Source organism: Sinocyclocheilus rhinocerous, unplaced genomic scaffold (assembly GCF_001515625.1).
Source record: "Sinocyclocheilus rhinocerous isolate Xijiao unplaced genomic scaffold, SAMN03320098_v1.1 scaffold442, whole genome shotgun sequence".
NCBI classification, from domain to species: domain Eukaryota; kingdom Metazoa; phylum Chordata; class Actinopteri; order Cypriniformes; family Cyprinidae; genus Sinocyclocheilus; species Sinocyclocheilus rhinocerous.
Window position 1 is genome coordinate 378795 of NW_015641030.1, and position 20027 is coordinate 398821.

General features: G+C 36.8%; 3 protein-coding genes across 4 annotated transcripts in view; 2 read left to right on the plus strand and 1 right to left on the minus strand.

Moving 5' to 3' along the window:
* The window catches only part of LOC107754211 (homeobox protein Hox-B5b-like), a 5601-nt gene extending 3384 nt beyond the window's left edge, over nucleotides 1–2217 (plus strand). Inside the window, exons 4-7 of the mRNA XM_016570582.1 lie at nucleotides 1290–1334; nucleotides 1416–1524; nucleotides 1612–1669; nucleotides 2199–2217. Coding sequence (XP_016426068.1) covers nucleotides 1290–1334; nucleotides 1416–1524; nucleotides 1612–1669; nucleotides 2199–2217 — 231 coding nt within the window. The remainder of the gene's footprint in view (nucleotides 1–1289; nucleotides 1335–1415; nucleotides 1525–1611; nucleotides 1670–2198) is intronic.
* Nucleotides 2218–3234: 1017 nt separating this feature from the next.
* Nucleotides 3235–14789, minus strand: LOC107754198 (transmembrane 9 superfamily member 1-like). Its single transcript, XM_016570564.1, has 9 exons — nucleotides 14621–14789; nucleotides 13317–13537; nucleotides 13071–13202; nucleotides 12555–12677; nucleotides 11075–11427; nucleotides 8990–9144; nucleotides 7793–7978; nucleotides 7253–7526; nucleotides 3235–4167 (listed from the first exon to the last, which is right to left on the minus strand). The coding sequence occupies exons 2-9, from the start codon at nucleotides 13527–13529 to the stop codon at nucleotides 3774–3776; spliced, it is 1830 nt and encodes a 609-aa protein (XP_016426050.1). The 5' UTR covers nucleotides 13530–13537; nucleotides 14621–14789; the 3' UTR covers nucleotides 3235–3773.
* A 320-nt stretch (nucleotides 14790–15109) lies between these two features.
* Nucleotides 15110–19751, plus strand: LOC107754199 (flap endonuclease 1). Of its 2 annotated transcripts, none has more exons than XM_016570565.1 (12): nucleotides 15110–15221; nucleotides 15447–15556; nucleotides 15671–15773; nucleotides 15924–16026; nucleotides 16906–16969; nucleotides 17051–17160; nucleotides 17246–17382; nucleotides 17509–17575; nucleotides 17720–17851; nucleotides 18299–18450; nucleotides 19254–19368; nucleotides 19543–19751. In XM_016570565.1, the coding sequence occupies exons 2-12, from the start codon at nucleotides 15475–15477 to the stop codon at nucleotides 19618–19620; spliced, it is 1143 nt and encodes a 380-aa protein (XP_016426051.1). In that variant the 5' UTR covers nucleotides 15110–15221; nucleotides 15447–15474; the 3' UTR covers nucleotides 19621–19751. The 2 variants fall into 2 exon arrangements, with proteins under 2 accessions (XP_016426051.1, XP_016426052.1); XM_016570566.1 differs by lacking the exon at nucleotides 15110–15221 and adding an exon at nucleotides 15251–15342.
* The last annotated feature ends 276 nt before the right edge of the window (nucleotides 19752–20027 follow it).

The following is a 20027-nucleotide window of genomic DNA, read 5'->3' on the forward strand; positions in this document are numbered from 1 at the left end:
CGTGGTTTTTTTTTTTTTCCCCCACCTTATTTCAAATTACTGACTCGCACTTTTCTCATCCGAATTTTACAAGTTGAAAGTTACAAAACGACACGCGCACAGCGCTGACTGACTCTGATAACGGCCGGGTGTTCTCCGAGTCTGATCGACTCTGGTATTACACACAATGTTAAACAGACCTGGGACCCGAAGTAATAGATTGGGACCCGACCCGGACCTTGGGTCTCGGGTCCTCCGTGTTGACCTCTACATGGGACCTTAAAGAGACCATCCCAGCTGTGTTCTGATGGCTATTGGACCTCTGTCTGGGCCTCGGCATACAGGCTGTATCGGCATTAAGAGGTGCGGCATGCCAGAACCAATGAGAAGTAGTGGTTTGACTCTGTCAACGGGGGAAGAGGAAGATCTCTCAGATGGCGATAAGCTTGTTGAAGCGCAGCCACTGGGTAGTTATGTTCTGCCAGACTCAGATCCCGGGTCGGGTCTCGGGTCCTCCGTGTAGACCTCTAGTTTGTGAAATTTTAATTGATCTACTTAATTTGGGCTTTTCACAAGTCATGATTACAATAAAAGTGCTTCAAATATGGTAAACCTGTAATGCTGCATATTTGAGTTTATTTATTGTTAATGAATTAAAAATAAATGCATTAATTGTGCTTATTTAATATAGATTGCTTTTTCAACATTGATATGTTTGAACACCAAATCAGCATATTAAAATGATTAAGGATCATGTGACACTAAAGACTGCTAAATTCAGCTATGCCATCACTGGGATAAATTAGTCAAAATTTAGACTAAATATTAATACTACTGTGTAAAATTTAAAAAATAATAATATTTTAATATTTTAAGCTTGACCTCTAAGCTTCCATTTTTGTTTATGCATTTAACTTGGCATATGTGTGTAACATGTTTATTTTTATTTTTTTCAGGTAAACCATGAATATTTCTATTCCGGTTAATGAACCGTAATTGTTAAGTAGCGATTAAAATAAATTGAACTAATTTTAACCCCCCCCCAATTGCAATTTTTGTAGCACAAGTCATACTGGTTTTAAATGTCTACGTTGTTGCTTGTTCTGTTTTGATGGTAGCAGAACTGATCAATGTGGACATAGAGCAAGTTATCATCGACAAAGGAGGCATTTCAGTAGTTTGGTTAATGTCTTAAAGGCATGATGATACAAATGACCCATGTTTGGTTGTGGTGTGTGTGCGTTTATATAAAAAAAAAATAATAATAAATTTTTAAAAGCATATTCTAACACCCCATCTCTTAGTTTCAGACTGAAATCCCTCGAGCAACCCAAGACCCCTACAGTAACCCTCAGGTGAGAGAGCCTGTGTTCAAGAGTCCTCCTCCACAAACGCCCTTCTACTCCAGCTACCCACAGCCACGCTCTCCTACCCAGGCCACCGCAAGACCCCCGGGAAACTGGCCTGTGCCCCCAGCTGTGACGCACTATGAGTTCCCCAGCCCTGCTAGCTACATGCAAGCCCGTGATGGCCCGCTAATTTATAGTATGCTATTCATAACGGTTTTTCTTTTCTTTGTGTTAATTTAGATTTACCACATTTAAAACTAAACATTTAATTTTTGTTCTATAGTGAATTCTATGGCATTTGCAGGCCCGGTTCCAGAATCAAAACAGAAGTTGCTTTTGAAGTTAGTGAGGTGCTCTAGCCTTAATCTAGTTTGACACACAGACTGAAGATGGCAACACGTCTTCAATTCATTTCGTTATAGAAAAGTGAAGCTAAAATATCCCAGATATGGCCACTGTCATTTTGTGCCGATGAGGTAATTTGGAGTCAGAGTCTGTGCAGTACTGATCATGAGCTGGACCTGCGGTATCAAAATCCCACCCAAACTCCCACTGACTCAATTGCAAGCACCCACACCGCGTTTTTATAGTATCAAATAACTAACTAAAAGCAACTTAGGAAAAACAAACACTTTAACGTGCAACACCGAGATAAGAACTACATATGATGGAAAATATTTTTGGGAAGTAAATTATTTGCAGTGTATTTTTATTTTTTGGGATTGTGTCCAATTTGTTTACATGGGTGGGGTCCAAACCAAAGTGCTTAAAACTGGCCACTTCAAAGGGGCCTTCGGAATCAAGGATTTCGAACGGTACAACTGTTGGACATTTTGGCCCCCAATGATTCTTTGCACTGATTCTTTCCAGGATGATGGCGCCTCCATGATGATGCAGAAGGGCACTTCAAGGAACAGTTTGGACCCCTACACCCTTCAAAGCTGTCACTCCGGAGGGTAAACCCTTTGAATGGATTAAGGCATAGGGATGAGCCTTTCCGAATGGAACGCAGGGATATTTTTGTTCCATAGATTGCAATTTTGGGGGTGAATCCCACAATTAGCGGATGTCACTCTCAAAACATTGCAACGTGTATGTGGCCGTTGGCCCTCTTAGCAGCATGAAGAACAAAACTTTTTGAAATTCTTTGATTATATATAGCCAAGAATGCTTGCAAAGAGTGCTCCATTCATAATGACTAAAAAGCTGACTGACACTTTAATTCATGGCAATCTGACAACGAAGTTGTCTACACTACATGTTGAATTTCTTCTGTACATCGTGACTACACTGTTACAATTAATGAGAGGATTCATGAGCGTACAAAACTCAGTAATAAAAAATCTCTGGTGTTTCGATTGTTGAGTGGATACTAACTTAAATGCCTCTGACTGGCCATTGCGTTCAAGAAATTAAACATATGTCTGTGATCGGTTATATTGCTCAATGTTATATTGACATCATAGTGGGTACTTGTTACTTTCTACTGTATTTTTGATCAAATAAATAGAGCCTTGGTTAAAGAGACTTCTTTCAAAAACATTAAACTTTTTAACAAAAGTATGTAAGAACGTACGTCAAAGGGGCAAGTCATTTCTGAGAGTGAGCTTGAAATCAATTTACACGTATTATTTTCAATAGACCATTGTTGCATTTTACCCACATTTATTTCTCTTACCGTAATAAAAGTGACTTTACTGAAAACAGTATATTTACATTGCAACAGATCACAGTTGATGGCGACTTTAGAGCATGGTATTGCTTCCATAATCAATTCTTCATTTCTTCAGCTTGCTCGTGTTAAACCTTCCTTCCAAAACGACTCTTTTGGTCAAAATGTGTATACTGCACCCTCTGAAAACAATATGACACATCTCTTTACCTCAAAGATTATAATATCCTTCCATATAACCAACATCCACCTTTAATCATCAAGTAAACCCACCTACAGTACATATAAGTGCTTCATCTCCTCAATGGTCTTATGAAACATAGATAAGCATGAAGGCCTCTGATTCGTTCCCCTTATGTTTTGAAACTGACATTGAATCATTTTAGTCATATTCACTACATAAACAAAATCCAAAACAAAACTTTCAAGTCTTGGATACTTGGTAAGCAACATTTGAAGTATGAAAATCTGTTCCATTCAGCACAAACGATCCAAAATGACTCTCAAATACGTCTGTATTTGATGTGCATATAATCTAGCAACTATATATATATCTATGTGAATTAAGTATCAGGGTGTTGGTGAGCAAAATAAAATATTAAATTAGTCTTTAGTCAGTCACATTGTCTGTTCCCTATTCCTTTTAAGATTGGCATCAACAGTTTTGATAGTTTAATATACTTCAGCAACACAAAACCTGCTCATGCAGGGCTCCATGAGGACCTGGTCCACGAGTCTCTTCCCCATGTGAGGAAACTTGAGAGGAAACAAACTCAGTCCATCTTAAGGCTACGGTAGATGTAACGAATAAAAGCCAGAGAAGCCCAGAAGGAGACCGTTCCCAGCATGAGCGAGAAAACAAACGCAGTGAGCAAGGAATATCCGAAGAATTCGACGCTCTGTACAAGGCCGCTCATGTTGGAGCGATTGTGGTAGTAGAAGAGTGAGTAAACAAATATAAAGATGCCAGTGGAGCCGGTGCTCAGAACACTTCTCCACCACCAGCGGTAGTCCTCGCCTGAGAGCAGGAAGTAGGTGAGGGCCACAGAGATGCAGGCGCCCACCGAGAGCAGGATGGCAAAGACGCACAACAGAATGCCGTAGAGTGTGTAGTGTTCACGACCCCACGCGGTGGCAAAGATGTAGTACAGTTCTACTGAGATGGCACTGCAAAGTCGAGCAGAAAAAATGTATGTGAAAGGAAGAGTGAGTAATATAATATAAAAAAATTAATAAAACTTATCTTAAAATGTATTTATTTTTATATATAGTCAAACCAAAAATTATTCAGACAAGATAAAAAAATTTTTTATTTTACTAGTGGGTGCAGGACACTATAGTTCATATTTATGTAAGTGGATATCAAAATAAAGTAAACTGTGACATATTATACCAAAAAATTCTTCATACAGTGGACTACCAGTAAAATTGATAAAAAAATTTGGGATTGAAAATTATTCAGACACTTTGACCTGACCATATTTTGCTTAAGTGTTTTTCTTCTTTAATTGCTAATACGACCTTTTTACACCACAGACTGAACTAAATTAAGCATTGCTTGGTAATTGGTTGACCTAAATTGGTATTTTTTAATTGTGTTCTTAAATTTAACAGCTGAATAATTTTTGGTTGATTGTAATCCATTACATACCTTTCTATCAAAGTTATCTGACATTATCAAGATGAATTTGTTCTGACACGGTTTAACTCAGTTCTTGTCATATTTTATTACTATTTTCTAAACTATAGCGAAGAAACTGTGATAATGTGAAAAATGTTGAAGGTGTCTGAATAAATTTTGGTTTGACTGTATTCTATTATTTATAAAAATATTTTTAAACATTATATTATATATAACAGCATACAACAGAGGCATGCTGTGTGGGACTAATATAATATAATACACTCACACATTTATCAACATATTATATTATTGTAAGTCTCGCACAATTTGTACAAAAATGTTTTCTCATGTAATATGTTGAAATATTTATTATTTATATTAAATATAGAATTATATATGAAAAATTTGAAATATTATTATATTTTTACTTGCATGTTTTAAAAAACGTACAATATATAATTATTTTATTAATTATACAATATATTAATATTAACATAATATTTAATATATAATACATACGTTTTAAAAAATATTTGTTAAAAATATGTATTATATATGAATATTCTATTATATATATATGTGTGTGTGTGTGTGTGTGTACATATATATAAAACTCTGTATAGCTATCTTTGTGAGGACATACATTGACACAATGCAATCTCTAGCTTCTAACCCTTAACCTACCCATCAGAAGTGCCTCACCCAAACCCTTACCCTAAACCTAACCTTTACCTAATTATAACCGGACCCCTAAAACGAAGTCTTGACCCTCAAACAGGCCTTTAAAGGGGTCTCAGAGAGTGAGGACTGGCCAAAATGTCCTCACTTTACAAATTTGTCCTCACTCCGACGGTCTAAAACTCAAACCAGCCCTCACAAAGATAGCTGTACAAGTGCACACACACACACGCACACATTAAGAGAGATTTATTTGGCAGATTTTTTTGGACCGAATTATTAAAGGGGTGGTTGACTGTTTTTTTCTTGGCTTGATTGTGTTTATGGGGTGCAGTCTAACATGTGTTAATGCTTCGCTTTTTAAAAAAATGCATCATCACATAATTTACCTTTATTCTACACCGCTCTGTCCCTTCTCCTTTGAACGCTCTGATGAGTTCCTGTTTTTATGAAGCCCCTCCCTCAGAGATACGCAATCGACTCAGATTGGTTAGCTGGCTCAGTGTGTTGTGATTGGCTAAACCACCTCTAGTGCACGCCTAAACGTCCCGTCCTCACCTCAGGTTGCCCTCCAGTTGTATTGTAAACAATGGCGTCATCAATATTGCTTATCAATTTGAGCCCGATTGATACGCAGAGAATATTTGTGAAGAGGATCGTGCAGAACCTGTGCAAGCACACGGCTCTTAATGGTATGTCTGTTGTTTGTTGTTGTCTCATACTTTTAGATATGCTGTTATTTGTAAATGCTACTGCTTATGTTAGCTTTCAATATATATGGTTTTATCCTGATTAAAGCTTTAATACAGCACGCTGTTTAACGCTTCTCGTAGCTTTGTGAAAAATATCTGTCTGTCCATACACAAAGTGTATAATTGGTTTTAGAGAGAGAGAGAGAGAGAGAGGCAGAAAGAGATGCAGAGCAGGGGGTGCGAGGAACAGGTTTAAGAACCGCTGCTTTAGAACATTAATTTTGAAACTTGTGAATCCATTAGAATCGTTAGAAGACAGAATCGCAATTCATATGAATAGATTTTTTCCGTGCATCCCTAGCTTTGACGGCATGGCAACAACTCTTCCTCTTCTCTAAAAAAACAGCACTTGCCCCCTTCATTGCATGTTCCCGGGGGCGGGGTTTATGTAAATGTCTGGATTTGTGATGTCACAAACCCAGGAAGAGGATCGTGCAGAACCTGTGCAAGCACACGGCTCTTAATGGTATGTTTGTTGTTTGTTGTTGTCTCATACTTTTAGATATGCTGTTATTTGTAAATGCTACTGCTTATGTTAGCTTTCAATATATATGGTTTTATCCTGATTAAAGCTTTAATACAGCACGCTGTTTAACGCTTCTCGTAGCTTTGTGAAAAATATCTGTCTGTCCATACACAAAGTGTATAATTGGTTTTAGAGAGAGAGAGAGAGAGAGAGGCAGAAAGAGATGCAGAGCAGGGGGTGCGAGGAACAGGTTTAAGAACCGCTGCTTTAGAACATTAATTTTGAAACTTGTGAATCCATTAGAATCGTTAGAAGACAGAATCGCAATTCATATGAATAGATTTTTTCCGTGCATCCCTAGCTTTGACGGCATGGCAACAACTCTTCCTCTTCTCTAAAAAAACAGCACTTGCCCCCTTCATTGCATGTTCCCGGGGGCGGGGTTTATGTAAATGTCTGGATTTGTGATGTCACAAACCCAGGAAGTAACTCGTTGTAGTCCCTACGAGCTGTTTTTGTAGGCACTAAACTGCCAGAATTTTAAAAGACGATATCTCCGTTTGCATTGAACTTTCAGCGTCGTAACTTTGCAGATATTGTTTATGCTCAAACGGCAACATAAACAGTTAGTTCCTCTAACTAACTTTAAAAGAAAGAAATCACAATCAACCACCCCTTTAAAGAAAAGATTCCATTGTCTGGAAACCTTCTGCAGAGATTCACAGCTCTTACCTGAAAGGCAGGAAGCCTCCGATGGCCATGTGCACGGCCGTGTGTTTGTACCAGGGCTGCTGGGGGATCTGGCGAGCTATGTTACGTGTGCGACACGGGGCCTGGAAGTTGCCTGCTCTGTTCTTTCCAACAATTCCACCAATAACGGTGAGAGGGAAACCCACCAGCACCCAGGCACCAAGCAGCAGAAGCACGGTGGTGGCAGGCAGGGCCTGAGTCGATCCACTCCACCAGTGAACAGAGTTCACCACACTCCAGGTGAAAAAGAGAGGGGCTAAACGCATCAGAGAGAGAGATAGAAACGAGAAAAACAAAGAGAGCAGCAGTTAGTGGGCGAAATGTCAGTTACTTCTGCTTATGAAAGCATTGTAATTATGACCGGCTATATTTGGAATACAATACTAGCATGCTGTACAGTATGTACAATGAGTCAGGTAAGAGATTAACCTTTAAAATTAAAATACACCGGAAATGAAAAAAATCATACTGAGCAGCACATTGCACTGTGAGTAGCAGATGCAGAAGAGTGTTGTGTCTCACCAGAGAAGAGCGCAGAGGTGAGGATAATATTCCAGACCCAGCGCTGGCCCTGAATCTGTGTGTAGAAGCTGCAGGAACAGTAACCGGACACACAGCTGGTCAGAGCGTACAATACAATCGCTGCCGAGTTTATGGCACCATGACGATGGACATTAAACATCCCCAGCAGAGCCATGACAATGATTCCTAAAGAAACCAGGAAAGAGGATCCAGAAATTAGTGTGTTACCTGAAGGTCATATTCTTCCTATCTGCAACTCTCTTCTCATTTTCATCCCAATTCTCAACTGCTTCCCCCACTCAGTTCAAATATTTAAGCACTACAATTTTTTTAGACAAAATATTGCAAAATCATCTAAACAAATGTGACCATGGACCACAAAACCAGTCTTAAGTAGCAATAGCCAACAATATATTGTATGGGTCAAAATTATTGATTTTTCTTTTATGCCAAGAATCATTAGGATATTAAGTAAAGATCATGTTCTATGAAGATATTTTGTAAATTTCCTACCGTACATATATCAAAACTTAATTTTTGATTAGTAATATGCGTTGCTAAGGACTTCATTTGGACACCTTTTTTTGCACCCTCAGATTCCAGATTTTCAAATAGTTGTCTCTCGGCCAAATATCGTCCTATCCTAACAAACCATACATCAATGGAAAGCTTATTTATTCAGATTTCAGATGATGTAGAAATCTCAATTTCAAAAAATTGACCCTTATGACTGGTTTTGTGGTCCAGGGTCACAAATAACAGAAAAGTAGTGACAGAGAAAACAACATAAAATAAAACATAAAATATTATTTTATTATTAAAGTGGTCATGAATGTCCTTTTTTATTATTTTGTACTGATCTCTGAGGTCCGCTTATAAAGTTGAAAAAAAAAAAACACAATAATTTAGAATAGGCTATTTTCTGTCCTGTTTTGGCCCCCTTTTCTGAACGCTCTGTTTGAATAGGCGTGGCGGATTGTAGACTCGGAAGTAAACGCTATGATTGGCTAACAGTTGTGAATGTTTGACAGCCTACATCCTTCACAGATGGACGCTGATGAATAAATGCATAAATACTCAGTACATATCAACTAACAACTAATGAGAGAGTTTTGACTTCTAAAACTTACAGGATGTTTTTATGACCTCTTACATGTCAAAAGGTGTTTTATATTTCTATAATGTAGTGTGTCATACCAGTGGCCAGAGTCAGAAACTGCGCCCCGACCCCTAGTACGGCACACAAGAGGCTCTTATACAGTGGGAAGCGAAAGACATCCGTGTGGATGATTTTCCATCCGTTATCCCCCTGATCCAGGTCGTCACAGCCGCCATCTTCCTCCACATTATACCTGTACACACATATAGTGACAGTGTTTAATCAGACCGTTGTTCATTAATGATCTCTGGGTAATAGGTGCTGATCCCTCCTCTTCCCCTATATGGATAATTTATTGTAAAAAAAATAAATATAAAATACTGTCTATTTCATTGCTTTCTCCTGACTTACTATGATAATAAATTAACATAGAAACAATTAAAGGCAACAGTTACACAACAGTTCAAAAGTTTGGGGTCAGTAAGATTTTTCAAAAAGAAATTAATACTTTTGATGATAATAATATAACAATATAAATAAGTAGACAAGGAAATGTTTCTTGACCACCAAATCATCATATTAGAATGATTTCCGAAAATCATATAACATGACATGTCATATGATATATGACACTGGTGACTGGAATAATGGCTGCTAAAAATTGAGCTTTTCCATCACAAATACTGTAGAAATTACACTGTAAGAATCTTCAAATAGTAAAGTTATTTTAAATTAGAATAATATTTCACAAAATTACTGTTCACTGTATTTGTAATCAAATAAATGCAGCCATTGTGAGCATAAGAGACTTCTTTCAAAAATAATTTTAAAAATCCAACTTTTGAATGGTGGTGTTCTAGAGAAACTGCTTGAGAATTTACTCAAATGTAATTCAACACACTCAAGACTTAACTCAACCTCATTAGATGGAGTCGCAATCTCCTGGGAATTTGTTTGTGTGCACATGTTGCTCAGGGAACAACAGAAACACTTCAACGTGAGCTCCCTGGTGCATCTAATGTGCTGCTAATTGAATGTGTAATATACATGTAACATTTAAGTAAGAAGTGACTCAATATAAATTAGTTTAATTAAGCGCAATTTGTATTCACAATGTAAACAAATAGAGTACATGATCAGCCATCAGTTCCACTTTTAACGGATTCTTAATTGAAACTTTTATAAAATGACGATGACAGCAATATGATAAAAGATACAAATGTTCAATAATAATTAATTACATTTATTAATATTAATAAATCGCAATAAATGATTATTTTGCCAAAAGAGTTAACTAGTCTAAAGGCCCATACCCACAAAGAACAATAACTATAAAGATAAATATAACAATAAGTATATTAGCACCCACCCACACAAACAAGCAGCTGTGTGCTGAGTAGATCCTGTTTATCTGCCAATGTTTTTATTGTTCACCAGCTGGACAACTGTTCTGAAAGTGATTCCTATTTCATCATTATCATTACAGCTGTGATGTGGACATCCCTATTCTCATATTACAACATTAATTAAAAATGTATTGTTATCATTATAGTTATTGCATTTGGTGTGAACGGCCTGAAAGGAACACTCCACTATTTTTGAAAATAGGCTCATTTTCCAACTCCCCTTGAGTTAAACAGTTGAGTTTTACCGTTTTCGAATCTATTCAGCCGATCTCCGGGGCTGGCGGGAGCACTTTTAGCTGTAGCTTAGCATAGATCATTGAATCTGATTAGACCGTTAGCATCTCGCTCAAAAAAGACCAAAGAGTTTCTATATTTTTCCTATTTAAAACTGGACTCTTCTGTAGTTACATCGTGTACTAAGACCGACGGAAAATGAAAAGTTGCGATTTTCTAGACTGATATGGCTAGGAACTATACTCTCATTCCGGGTGCAGCAGGCGCAATGATATTACGCAGCACCTGAAAATAGTCCCCAGCACGCTCCCTGTGCAAGCAGGTGGTCACGTTGGTTATGTTGACAGAAGTTAGCCTATTTTCAGGCGCTGAGTAATTTCATTTGGAAAATGAGCCTATTTTCAAAAATAGTGGCGTGTTCCTTTAACTGTACGCAGTTTATGGCTGCCAAGCAAAATAACAAATTGTAAATACCCATGTGTTCAAGTGATCTGTTTGGAAACTAAATTACTATCAAAAACGTGACGTCAGATACACCCTCACCTGGCGAAGTCATTCTTCAGCACCCTCATGAGGATGATGATGACGAAGCCCAGCAGCAGCACCACCAGCACTAGTGAGTTGATGATGGACAGCCAGTGGATCTCCAGAGTCTTAGGAAAGAAGGAATAGTCTCTAAGGCGCTCCGCCCTGCGTGAATGGGGCAAAGTACTCTCAAACCAGCGCACGCTGTAGGTGTGAGTGACCGTCAGACCACCACTGCTGACACCATGGCCTGCCCCTCCCCCGCCTTCCTCTAATGGCTCCGGCTTCACGTCTTTCACAGACACATTGGCGAAGATCACAGAGTCGCCGTTGTACTCTATATTGAAGTCCAAGTGTGTCCACAACCCCACCTGTTGTACAAAAAAAAGTGAATAAATCAGGGTTATTATAGTTAACTAAAACTAAAACCATAAAAAAACATTTTTTGTTACTTGAAATAAAATAAAATAAAATAAAATATTAAAAAACCCTGAAAACTTAGCGCAATTTAGCTAGTTCCCAAGGAAATATTTTTCATTTTCATTTAGTTTAACTTGATGTACTAAAATAACGAACTCTAAAACTGAAATAAAAATAATAAAAACTATATAAAATAAGAAAATAAGAAATAATAATTCTAATAAATAATTAATAGTACAAAGAAACCTAATAAAAGTTTCAAGAATCAGGATGCTTTATTCAATAAATTAGCAAATATCAAAACAGTACACAGCAGCCCCAAAAAGTTATTGGACAATTAATGTACATATTTAATATTTTATAAACTCTAATATACAGTAAAACAGTAATATTGTGAAATATTATTACAATTTATAATAACTGCTTTCTATTTTAATTTATTTTTACTTGAAATGTTTATTCCTGTAATGCAAAGCTGAATTTTCATCAGCCATTACTCCAGTCTTCAGTGTCACATGATCCTTCAGAAATCATTCTGATAAGCTGATTTGCTGCTTGAGAAAACATTTATTATTATCAATATTGAAAACAGCTGTGCTGCTTAATATGTCTGTGGAAACGGTGATACATTTTTCATAATGATTCTTTAATGAACAGAAATTTCAAAAGAGCAGAATTTATTTGATATTGAGCATTTTTGTAACATTATTAATGCCTTTACTGACACTTTTCATCAATTTAATGCATCCTTGCTGAATAAAAGTTATAATTTCTTTCAAAATGAAAAAAATCTTACTGACACCAAACTTTTGAACAGTAGTAATATTTTAAAACTAACAACGTTTTTAGTAAAACACCACTTGTTTTGATATATTGACTAACCGTGACTTGTCACAGCACTATTGTTGCTCTTTTGTTGGTTTTGATTGATTCAATTGTCCTCATTTGTAAGTCGCTTTGGATAAAAGCGTCTGCTAAATGACTAAATGTAAATATTCTTCTCTAATGTAATGAATTACATACATTTATATTTGTGCCAAGCACTTTTTGTGAGACTGACAGAAACATAGAAAAAGACCTTGTGGCTGTGAGGCAGGAATCCACTCTCTTCCATGTATCCCACGAAACCCCAGATGGGAATGTCATCTAGGACAAACTCGAAGTAATACAGCTCCTCGATTGCCTCTCGCAACTGATCCACCTGTAGTTTCAAAAAAAGAGACATCTGAAAGAATTCCATTCCCCTAAGTCTCTGCCGTTTCCTCTTTCACGACATGAAAATGTGCTAAATCCTGCCCGAGGAGATCTGGCTTCCTACAGGGTTTAGATCCAACCCTTTAACACACCGTTTACTATCATTCTCAAATGAACCTGAAAACCTTGACTAGCTGGTTCAACCATGTTTGGTTAGAGCTGGAGCAGGATGGAGAATCCCTGCCATAAATGCAAACAGTTCATTTTTCTCATCATTTCCCATTCCAGCTGCACAAATAAACAGACTATAACGTACACATGAGCAAAATCAAATCCCAAACATCTTTGATGAAACAAGGTCGCATTTTGCAAATTGTTGCAAATAGGATTGCATTGCTACCTCTTTCTCGGAGAGAGTGAGCTTGCATAGCGTCTGTCTCTCAGTGTTTTCCTTGAAGTGGATGTTGTAAAGTGATTCAGCCATGCGGTCTCCATCCAACACCTCTCCCAGACTCAAGGCTTTATGACGGACCTGCAAACATGTCAATCTAATAGTTAATCATAACAATTTGTATTGCACCATAGGGTCATAAAGCAAGCACACTAAAAGATCCAGACAACACTGAATAGTGCAGTGCACACTCACCTCTTTAGGTCTACAGACTGGCAGGGTGTAATAGTGGTAGGTTTCCTGGGGGTTATGATATGGACCAACTTTGTTAACGTACAGGATCACCGGATCGCCTTGCTTGTAACTGAGTGCCCAGCCAAAGTGAGGCAGCAAGCACAGGACCAGCACACAGAGCCTCATGGATCGACCAGCGACACACGGGCCTGAAAATTCCAGTCTTGCTGTCATGACAACACCTGTCAGTGGGCAAATCAAGAATGTAAAAGGGGTAAGCATCTATGCAAACAACAAAAAACATTCACAAAGTTACTTTAAGTGGATGACAAGCCCTGCAGTCTGACATGCTAGACTCCATTTAGAACTATTTTAATGACTTCTATTATTTTTACTTGACTGAATTTAGAGACTACATGAAATATTAACAAAAACACAATCATGATATTTCATTTTGGGATGAATCTTTCTTAGTCATTTATATAAATGTAATCATTTACATTTTTAGAATTCATGTAAACATGAATCTTGAAAAGTATCATGCATATACTACATGTTAAGACTTGTCATATGTTAACACTATTTTAAATGGCTAATTATATTATTATGCCTTTTTTTACTCACATAAATCATGTAATGACTAGATTAAATATTGTAGTTATAAAATTCAAACGTGTTGGAAAATGTGTGGGTAAAAAAATATCATAATTTAATTTTGAGAATAACAATCCCTTTAAGCGAAAATACAATTTTATTTATATACATTTTAATATTGTAAAAAAACGAAAAAGTTCATAAGCACATAAAAGATCAAGTACATATAAGACTTCACTGATACAAGTACATAATTATTACAAGTAGAACATACAAGTGAATAAATGAACAATAATGTAAAACAAAAATCATAGCGTTAAATCAGGGTTACACTTAATATTAGAGTGATTTTTTTGCAATGTAATTGCATAAATAAGCACGGAGTTAAATAAATTAACAACATATACTTATTATAGTGTTGGGGTTTGGTTTAGTTGCCTGTAATTATGCATAATTAACCGACATTACTAGAGAAAGTAGTACACTGTAAAATAAAGTGCTACTGAAATCAGATTTTGTTGAGTGCAAAAAATAGAACCACCTCGTCAACGTCTTCAGCTTAATTCAAATCGGTTTTGAGAGGTTAACCAAACAGATATAGTTAGTATCTTTCAGACATAAACAAATGAGATACAAATCAATCAGTCTGCACTCTGATTTAAAAGCACTAGAAATCATCTTCGCCTTCTAAGATGCTTGAAATACTTCCGCATCAGAGAAATGCAACAGACCTGTTTCAGATGCTTCCTCGGATTCCTCAGAATCGCTTCTTTCTTTTCAAAATCCAGTCAACAGCGCTCCCGTATGTGTAATATCATATCCGGACATTGCTAGGGTTAGAAGACATCCGATCTTTGCTTTTAGGCCACGAAACAGCCGAAAGGTCGAGACCAGCAGTGGCGCACAGCGAATCCACGTCACCTTAAAAAATAAAAACACCCTTCTTGGGATCTTCCGGGGTGGGCGGGGCTACAACGCTACACCTGCTCCTGCTGCGACAAGTCTCTGCATCATTAATCCACAGCTGTAAGTGTGATTTCAATGAGATAAAACGTTTATCGTGCATTTTAAGAGGTGATCATCGTTACCGGGAAATTTCTTCGCTCTCATTGATGTCTTGCCAGTCCTGACTAATCGATCGAGATGCACGTTCTGTTGTTCTCCCTTGCGAAGGCTGAACTAGACAATTTTGAGAAATCGATTCCATCGTCTACCACAGGAATTCGACTATTTATGCCTGTATAAGATTTCGCGCGAAATTGACGACAATTTCTGGCGCGGTTGTGCTTGTGTCTATGACTGAAAAGCAAGGAGCTGAAACACATTTTATTGGTAAGTTTTCTTTTGTTTTTACGTTTTACAGTGTGTAAACCGCTTTATAACACGCGTGAGGGTTTTTAAATTTTGTTTTGGATGCTTGTTGTTTTCTTCATTCTTTACTATTCACACTGATGTATGAGCTGCTCCTTGTTTTTTCTTTCTAATTTACTATTAACCGTGTCAAAACTTACTTGTTGCATTTAATACTTTAATTTCTATGGATTTGAATTCTTTCAGATTTCTGATAATTACATAGTTTATCACAATGGGAATTCATGGACTTGCAAAGCTCATTGCAGATCACGCGCCTTCAGCTATCAAGGAGCAAGACATCAAAAACTACTTTGGTGAGGCCTCCTATTATTTAAACATTCTTTCTTGGATGATTGTACCAGGGAAACTCAAATGTAGCATATGTGAGTGTTTGCATCATTTTATTTATGTATTTTACATGCATACAGGCAGGAAAATTGCTATTGATGCGTCCATGTGCATCTACCAGTTTTTAATCGCGGTTAGACAGGACGGTAATGTGTTGCAGAATGAAGATGGAGAGACCACTAGGTATGTAGAGTTGTCTACTATCATTTGTGCAAGTCTGCATGGAAACGTGACAAGCTAATTGAGTTCAAAGTGTATACTTTGATTTTCTAACCATGTGCCAGATTACATTTGCATGGTCATACTATTCGCACAACCGCTGTGTCTCCCCAGCCACCTCATGGGAATGTTCTACAGGACCATTCGAATGCTGGAGAGTGGCGTCAAGCCAGTTTATGTGTTTGATGGGAAGCCACCTCAGCTGAAGTCAGGAGAGGTGTGTCAGAAACAGTCACTCTAATGGAATATTGTCCGTTGAAATAAGCAGTGACTCGGACCTGGAAACAGCATTCCTTAAATCACAACTTAAGTGGATGTCATTTTGCATTTACAGCTAAAAAAGAAAAGAAAAAAAATGCAGCTGTGCCAAAAATTCACTGTCAAAATATTGAGGCAGTGTTTCCGATATTGAAGGGTGGCATATTGGTGCTTGTATACTTTGCAACTTATAACCGTATATTTTATTTACTGATGTAATGTTAATATACCAAACTACTTCAACTACCAAAATCTGCTTTTTACTCTAAACTGTAATTATAAACACCAGTATTATAGAAAGCCACATGATGAATGAGTTTGTCATAAGTGGCCTGTCCATAAAACATGACCTTGTATATCCCGGTGAGACAGTAACACTAAAATAATACAATACACATTAACTAAAAGACAAATGAAACAAAAGTCTTACTGAACGTTAGAGATAACAATAATAAGAGGAAACTATTATTTACACTAGTCAACATTTGAAGTGGATCAAAACCTTTCATCAAAGTTGTCCTACAACCTAAAACCAAAATGCGTTCTTGTTTTAGGACAACTTTGAACTTTTTTTGATTTACTTCAGATGGTGACTGTATAAAATATAATTGTATGCAGTGTCATTCAGGAATTTATGGGAATGTCCTTTTACAGTTTTTCTCTGTAAATTAGTTACATTTACTTATATTTACAGTATAGAGGCATATAATGCAGTGTAAACATTTAAGATTTTTAACATGTATGGTAAAGTAACTTGGTTAACTAACAGATGGTCTTTTTCTGTAAAAACATTTTCTGCTGTCTATATTAAGAGATCTTTTTATTTTAACCCCTACAGCTGGAGAAGAGAGGCGAGAGACGAGCAGAGGCTGAGAAACTTCTAGCTCAGGCACAAGAAGCAGGTACAGACACTTTCAAGACGACATGCTTTTTTAAAAAAAAAAATTATTTAACATGAATCCTAATTCTAAGATTTCTCCCAGGTGAACAGGAGAACATTGACAAGTTCAGTAAGAGACTAGTGAAGGTTACCAAACAGCACAATGAGGAATGCAAGAGGTTACTTACTCTAATGGGAGTCCCTTACGTTGAGGTACCGCCACAGTCACTGACAGCAAACTGCACAGAATTATCTTTTATTATGGATGTAAGCAAGATTGTATACCTTGCATGTTAAGGCTCCATGTGAGGCAGAGGCGAGCTGTGCTGCTCTGGTGAAATCAGGGAAGGTTTATGCCACAGCGACAGAAGATATGGACGGTCTGACATTTGGAACAACAGTCCTGTTGAGGCATCTAACAGCCAGTGAAGCAAAGTATGTATAGATAGGCTTTATATCTGAAATTATCTGTTTATGTAGACATTTGGATATATTATAGTCATGGAGATTTGAGGGCTTGCAGACGTAATTGGATGTTTGTTTTTTTTTGTTCCATCCTAGAAAACTCCCTATCCAAGAATTTCATTTCAGTCGTATTCTACTGGAAATGGGTCTGACACACCAGCAGGTAAGACCTTAGCTTTATTTCAGTCTTATCTTTTGTACATCTAAATATAATTGTATATATTATGTGTAAGTATATTTACAATATATAAATTATAGAAGTGTCAGTTCTTTCTAATTGCGGTTGATGTTTGAATGACTTCCTCAGTTCATTGACCTGTGTATCCTCCTGGGCTGTGACTACTGTGGCACTATAAAAGGAATTGGACCCAAGAGGGCCATTGACCTCATTAAGCAGCACGGCTCTATTGAAGAGATCCTTGAGAATATTGACTCAAATGTACGTTTATTTACACTTTTTAAAGGCATTTACTTACTGGCAAAATGTTGCGATCACATCCAAGATAATGTACTTGCATAATTGTGCCCTCTAGTGGCGGTTAGTGTATTGCTTAGTCAGAAAATAAATTTGGCCATATGGCAAGTGCATTGACAATTTTCTTGGCCATACATTTTTGCCCGCCATAATTTCGTTTCATTATATATTTATTTTTGCACTTAATTTTTACTGTCTCTTGCATAATTTAAATATGTAGCTGTATTTTATTTTATTTTTTTGTAAAAAAAAATAATCCTGCCTAACTCTCTCATTGCAGTAAACAGCTTACTTAATTTTGCATCTTGGCTAAACAACGTTGTGTGCTCGAATAATTATAGCAGCCTTTAACCACTACCTCCTCTTTTAGATGGTCTTTACAACGTGATAATTTCTTGTTTTTTGTTGCAGAAGCACCCAGCTCCAGAGGACTGGCTATATAAAGAGGCTCGGAGTCTCTTCTTGGAGCCTGAGGTCATTGATGGCCCCTCTGTTGATCTGAAGTGGAATGAACCTGACGAGGATGCACTGATTCAGTTTATGTGTGCTGAGAAACAGTTCAGGTACAAAGCAACCAAATCTCTGCAAAGACCTGTTTCTGCCAAAAGATTGCTTCTAAAACCTGCTTAAACTAAATCAATCTTAATTGGTCTTAATCAGTCTTAAACTAGAAACCACTAATGTCAGAAAAGTCAGACTAAAATAAAATAATTTAATTTACAAATCAGTTTACAAATGTTTGTGTGTGTATATATCTTATGTGTGGACAAACCACTATTTATTTATTTTTTATATTTAAATAATTAAAGCAACTTGTGATGGATGCCATATTAAAATGGATCTTAAATGGCTTGTACACAAAGGTTGTAATGTGGCACGTTTATTTGTGGGCAGGTTATAAATATAAGCTAAAAGCCAGCATCTTTTTTTTTTTTTTTTTTTTTTTGGGGGAAAGCAGGGAAGCATACAACTGATACTGCCAAAAACCACCATAAAAGACAAACAACAGGGTTTAAATAAGGGCACCAATGTGGGACAGTGCAAACAAGTGTATTTTTTAACCATTATCAGTGTGTGCATTTTAAACCTGTGTACACACAGACAAAAGAAGCAACTGCGTTTAAAAAAAATTCAAGAGAACATGCAATACAAGTGGCACAAGAAAGTTGTTTATTTGTGGGCAGGTTATAAATATAAGCTAAAAGCCAGCATTTTTTTTTTTTTTTCTTTTTTTTGGGCGAAAGCAGGTGAGGGAAACCTGTTGTGCTGTGAGAAAGAACAAATAGAAAGGAAGTTGTTCTCTTGTATTTGTGGTTCTCACAGCAGCAGGATGTTTTTCATATGTGTTAAATTTGTGTGTTTCCAGTGAGGATCGTATCCGTAACGGCTGTAAGAAAATCATGAAGAGTAGACAAGGGAGCACCCAGGGAAGACTGGACACATTCTTTACTGTAACAGGATCAATTTCCTCTAAGCGTAAGGTAGGAGGAAGTAATTACTAAAACTAACTTGTATAACTATATTGAAAATTAAGTACTCTGAAGAATAATACAGTCATGATTCATTTGATGGTAATTGTGCATGTCTTCATTAAACAGTGATTGGTTTATCTGTTTAAAGAAAGGTAATTGTATTTATTAATTTTTTTATTATAGGAGCCTGAAATAAAGGGATCTGCTAAAAAGAAGCAGAAGACGAGTGCTACGCCAGGCAAATTCAAGAAAGGCAAATGAAAACTATTTCAGCTAGAGGAGTTCAGAGCTTGTAGTGTCATTAACAGTCAAAACATTTCGTATTAAGGAACAAAACATGAGAACAGTTGCTTTCATTATTTTAATTAACCTGGAGAGAAAAATGTTTAAATTGCCCTATTTTCTGTTTCTATATTATCTTGAATAAAGATAAATATTTAATCATATCAGAGTGTGTTTTGTTTTCATTTGGTTTGCTTGCAGAAACGCTGTCTGAATTAGATGGAGCACTTCTTTGTTTTAAGGTATCTAAATAGGCGCTTAGTTTCAAGTGAACGCTCAAAATACACTATTTGGGTAACACTTCACAATAATTAACTAACACTTTAATACATTAACTAATGGAACCTTATTGTAGAATGTTACAATTATTTGTTATTAAAGCATAT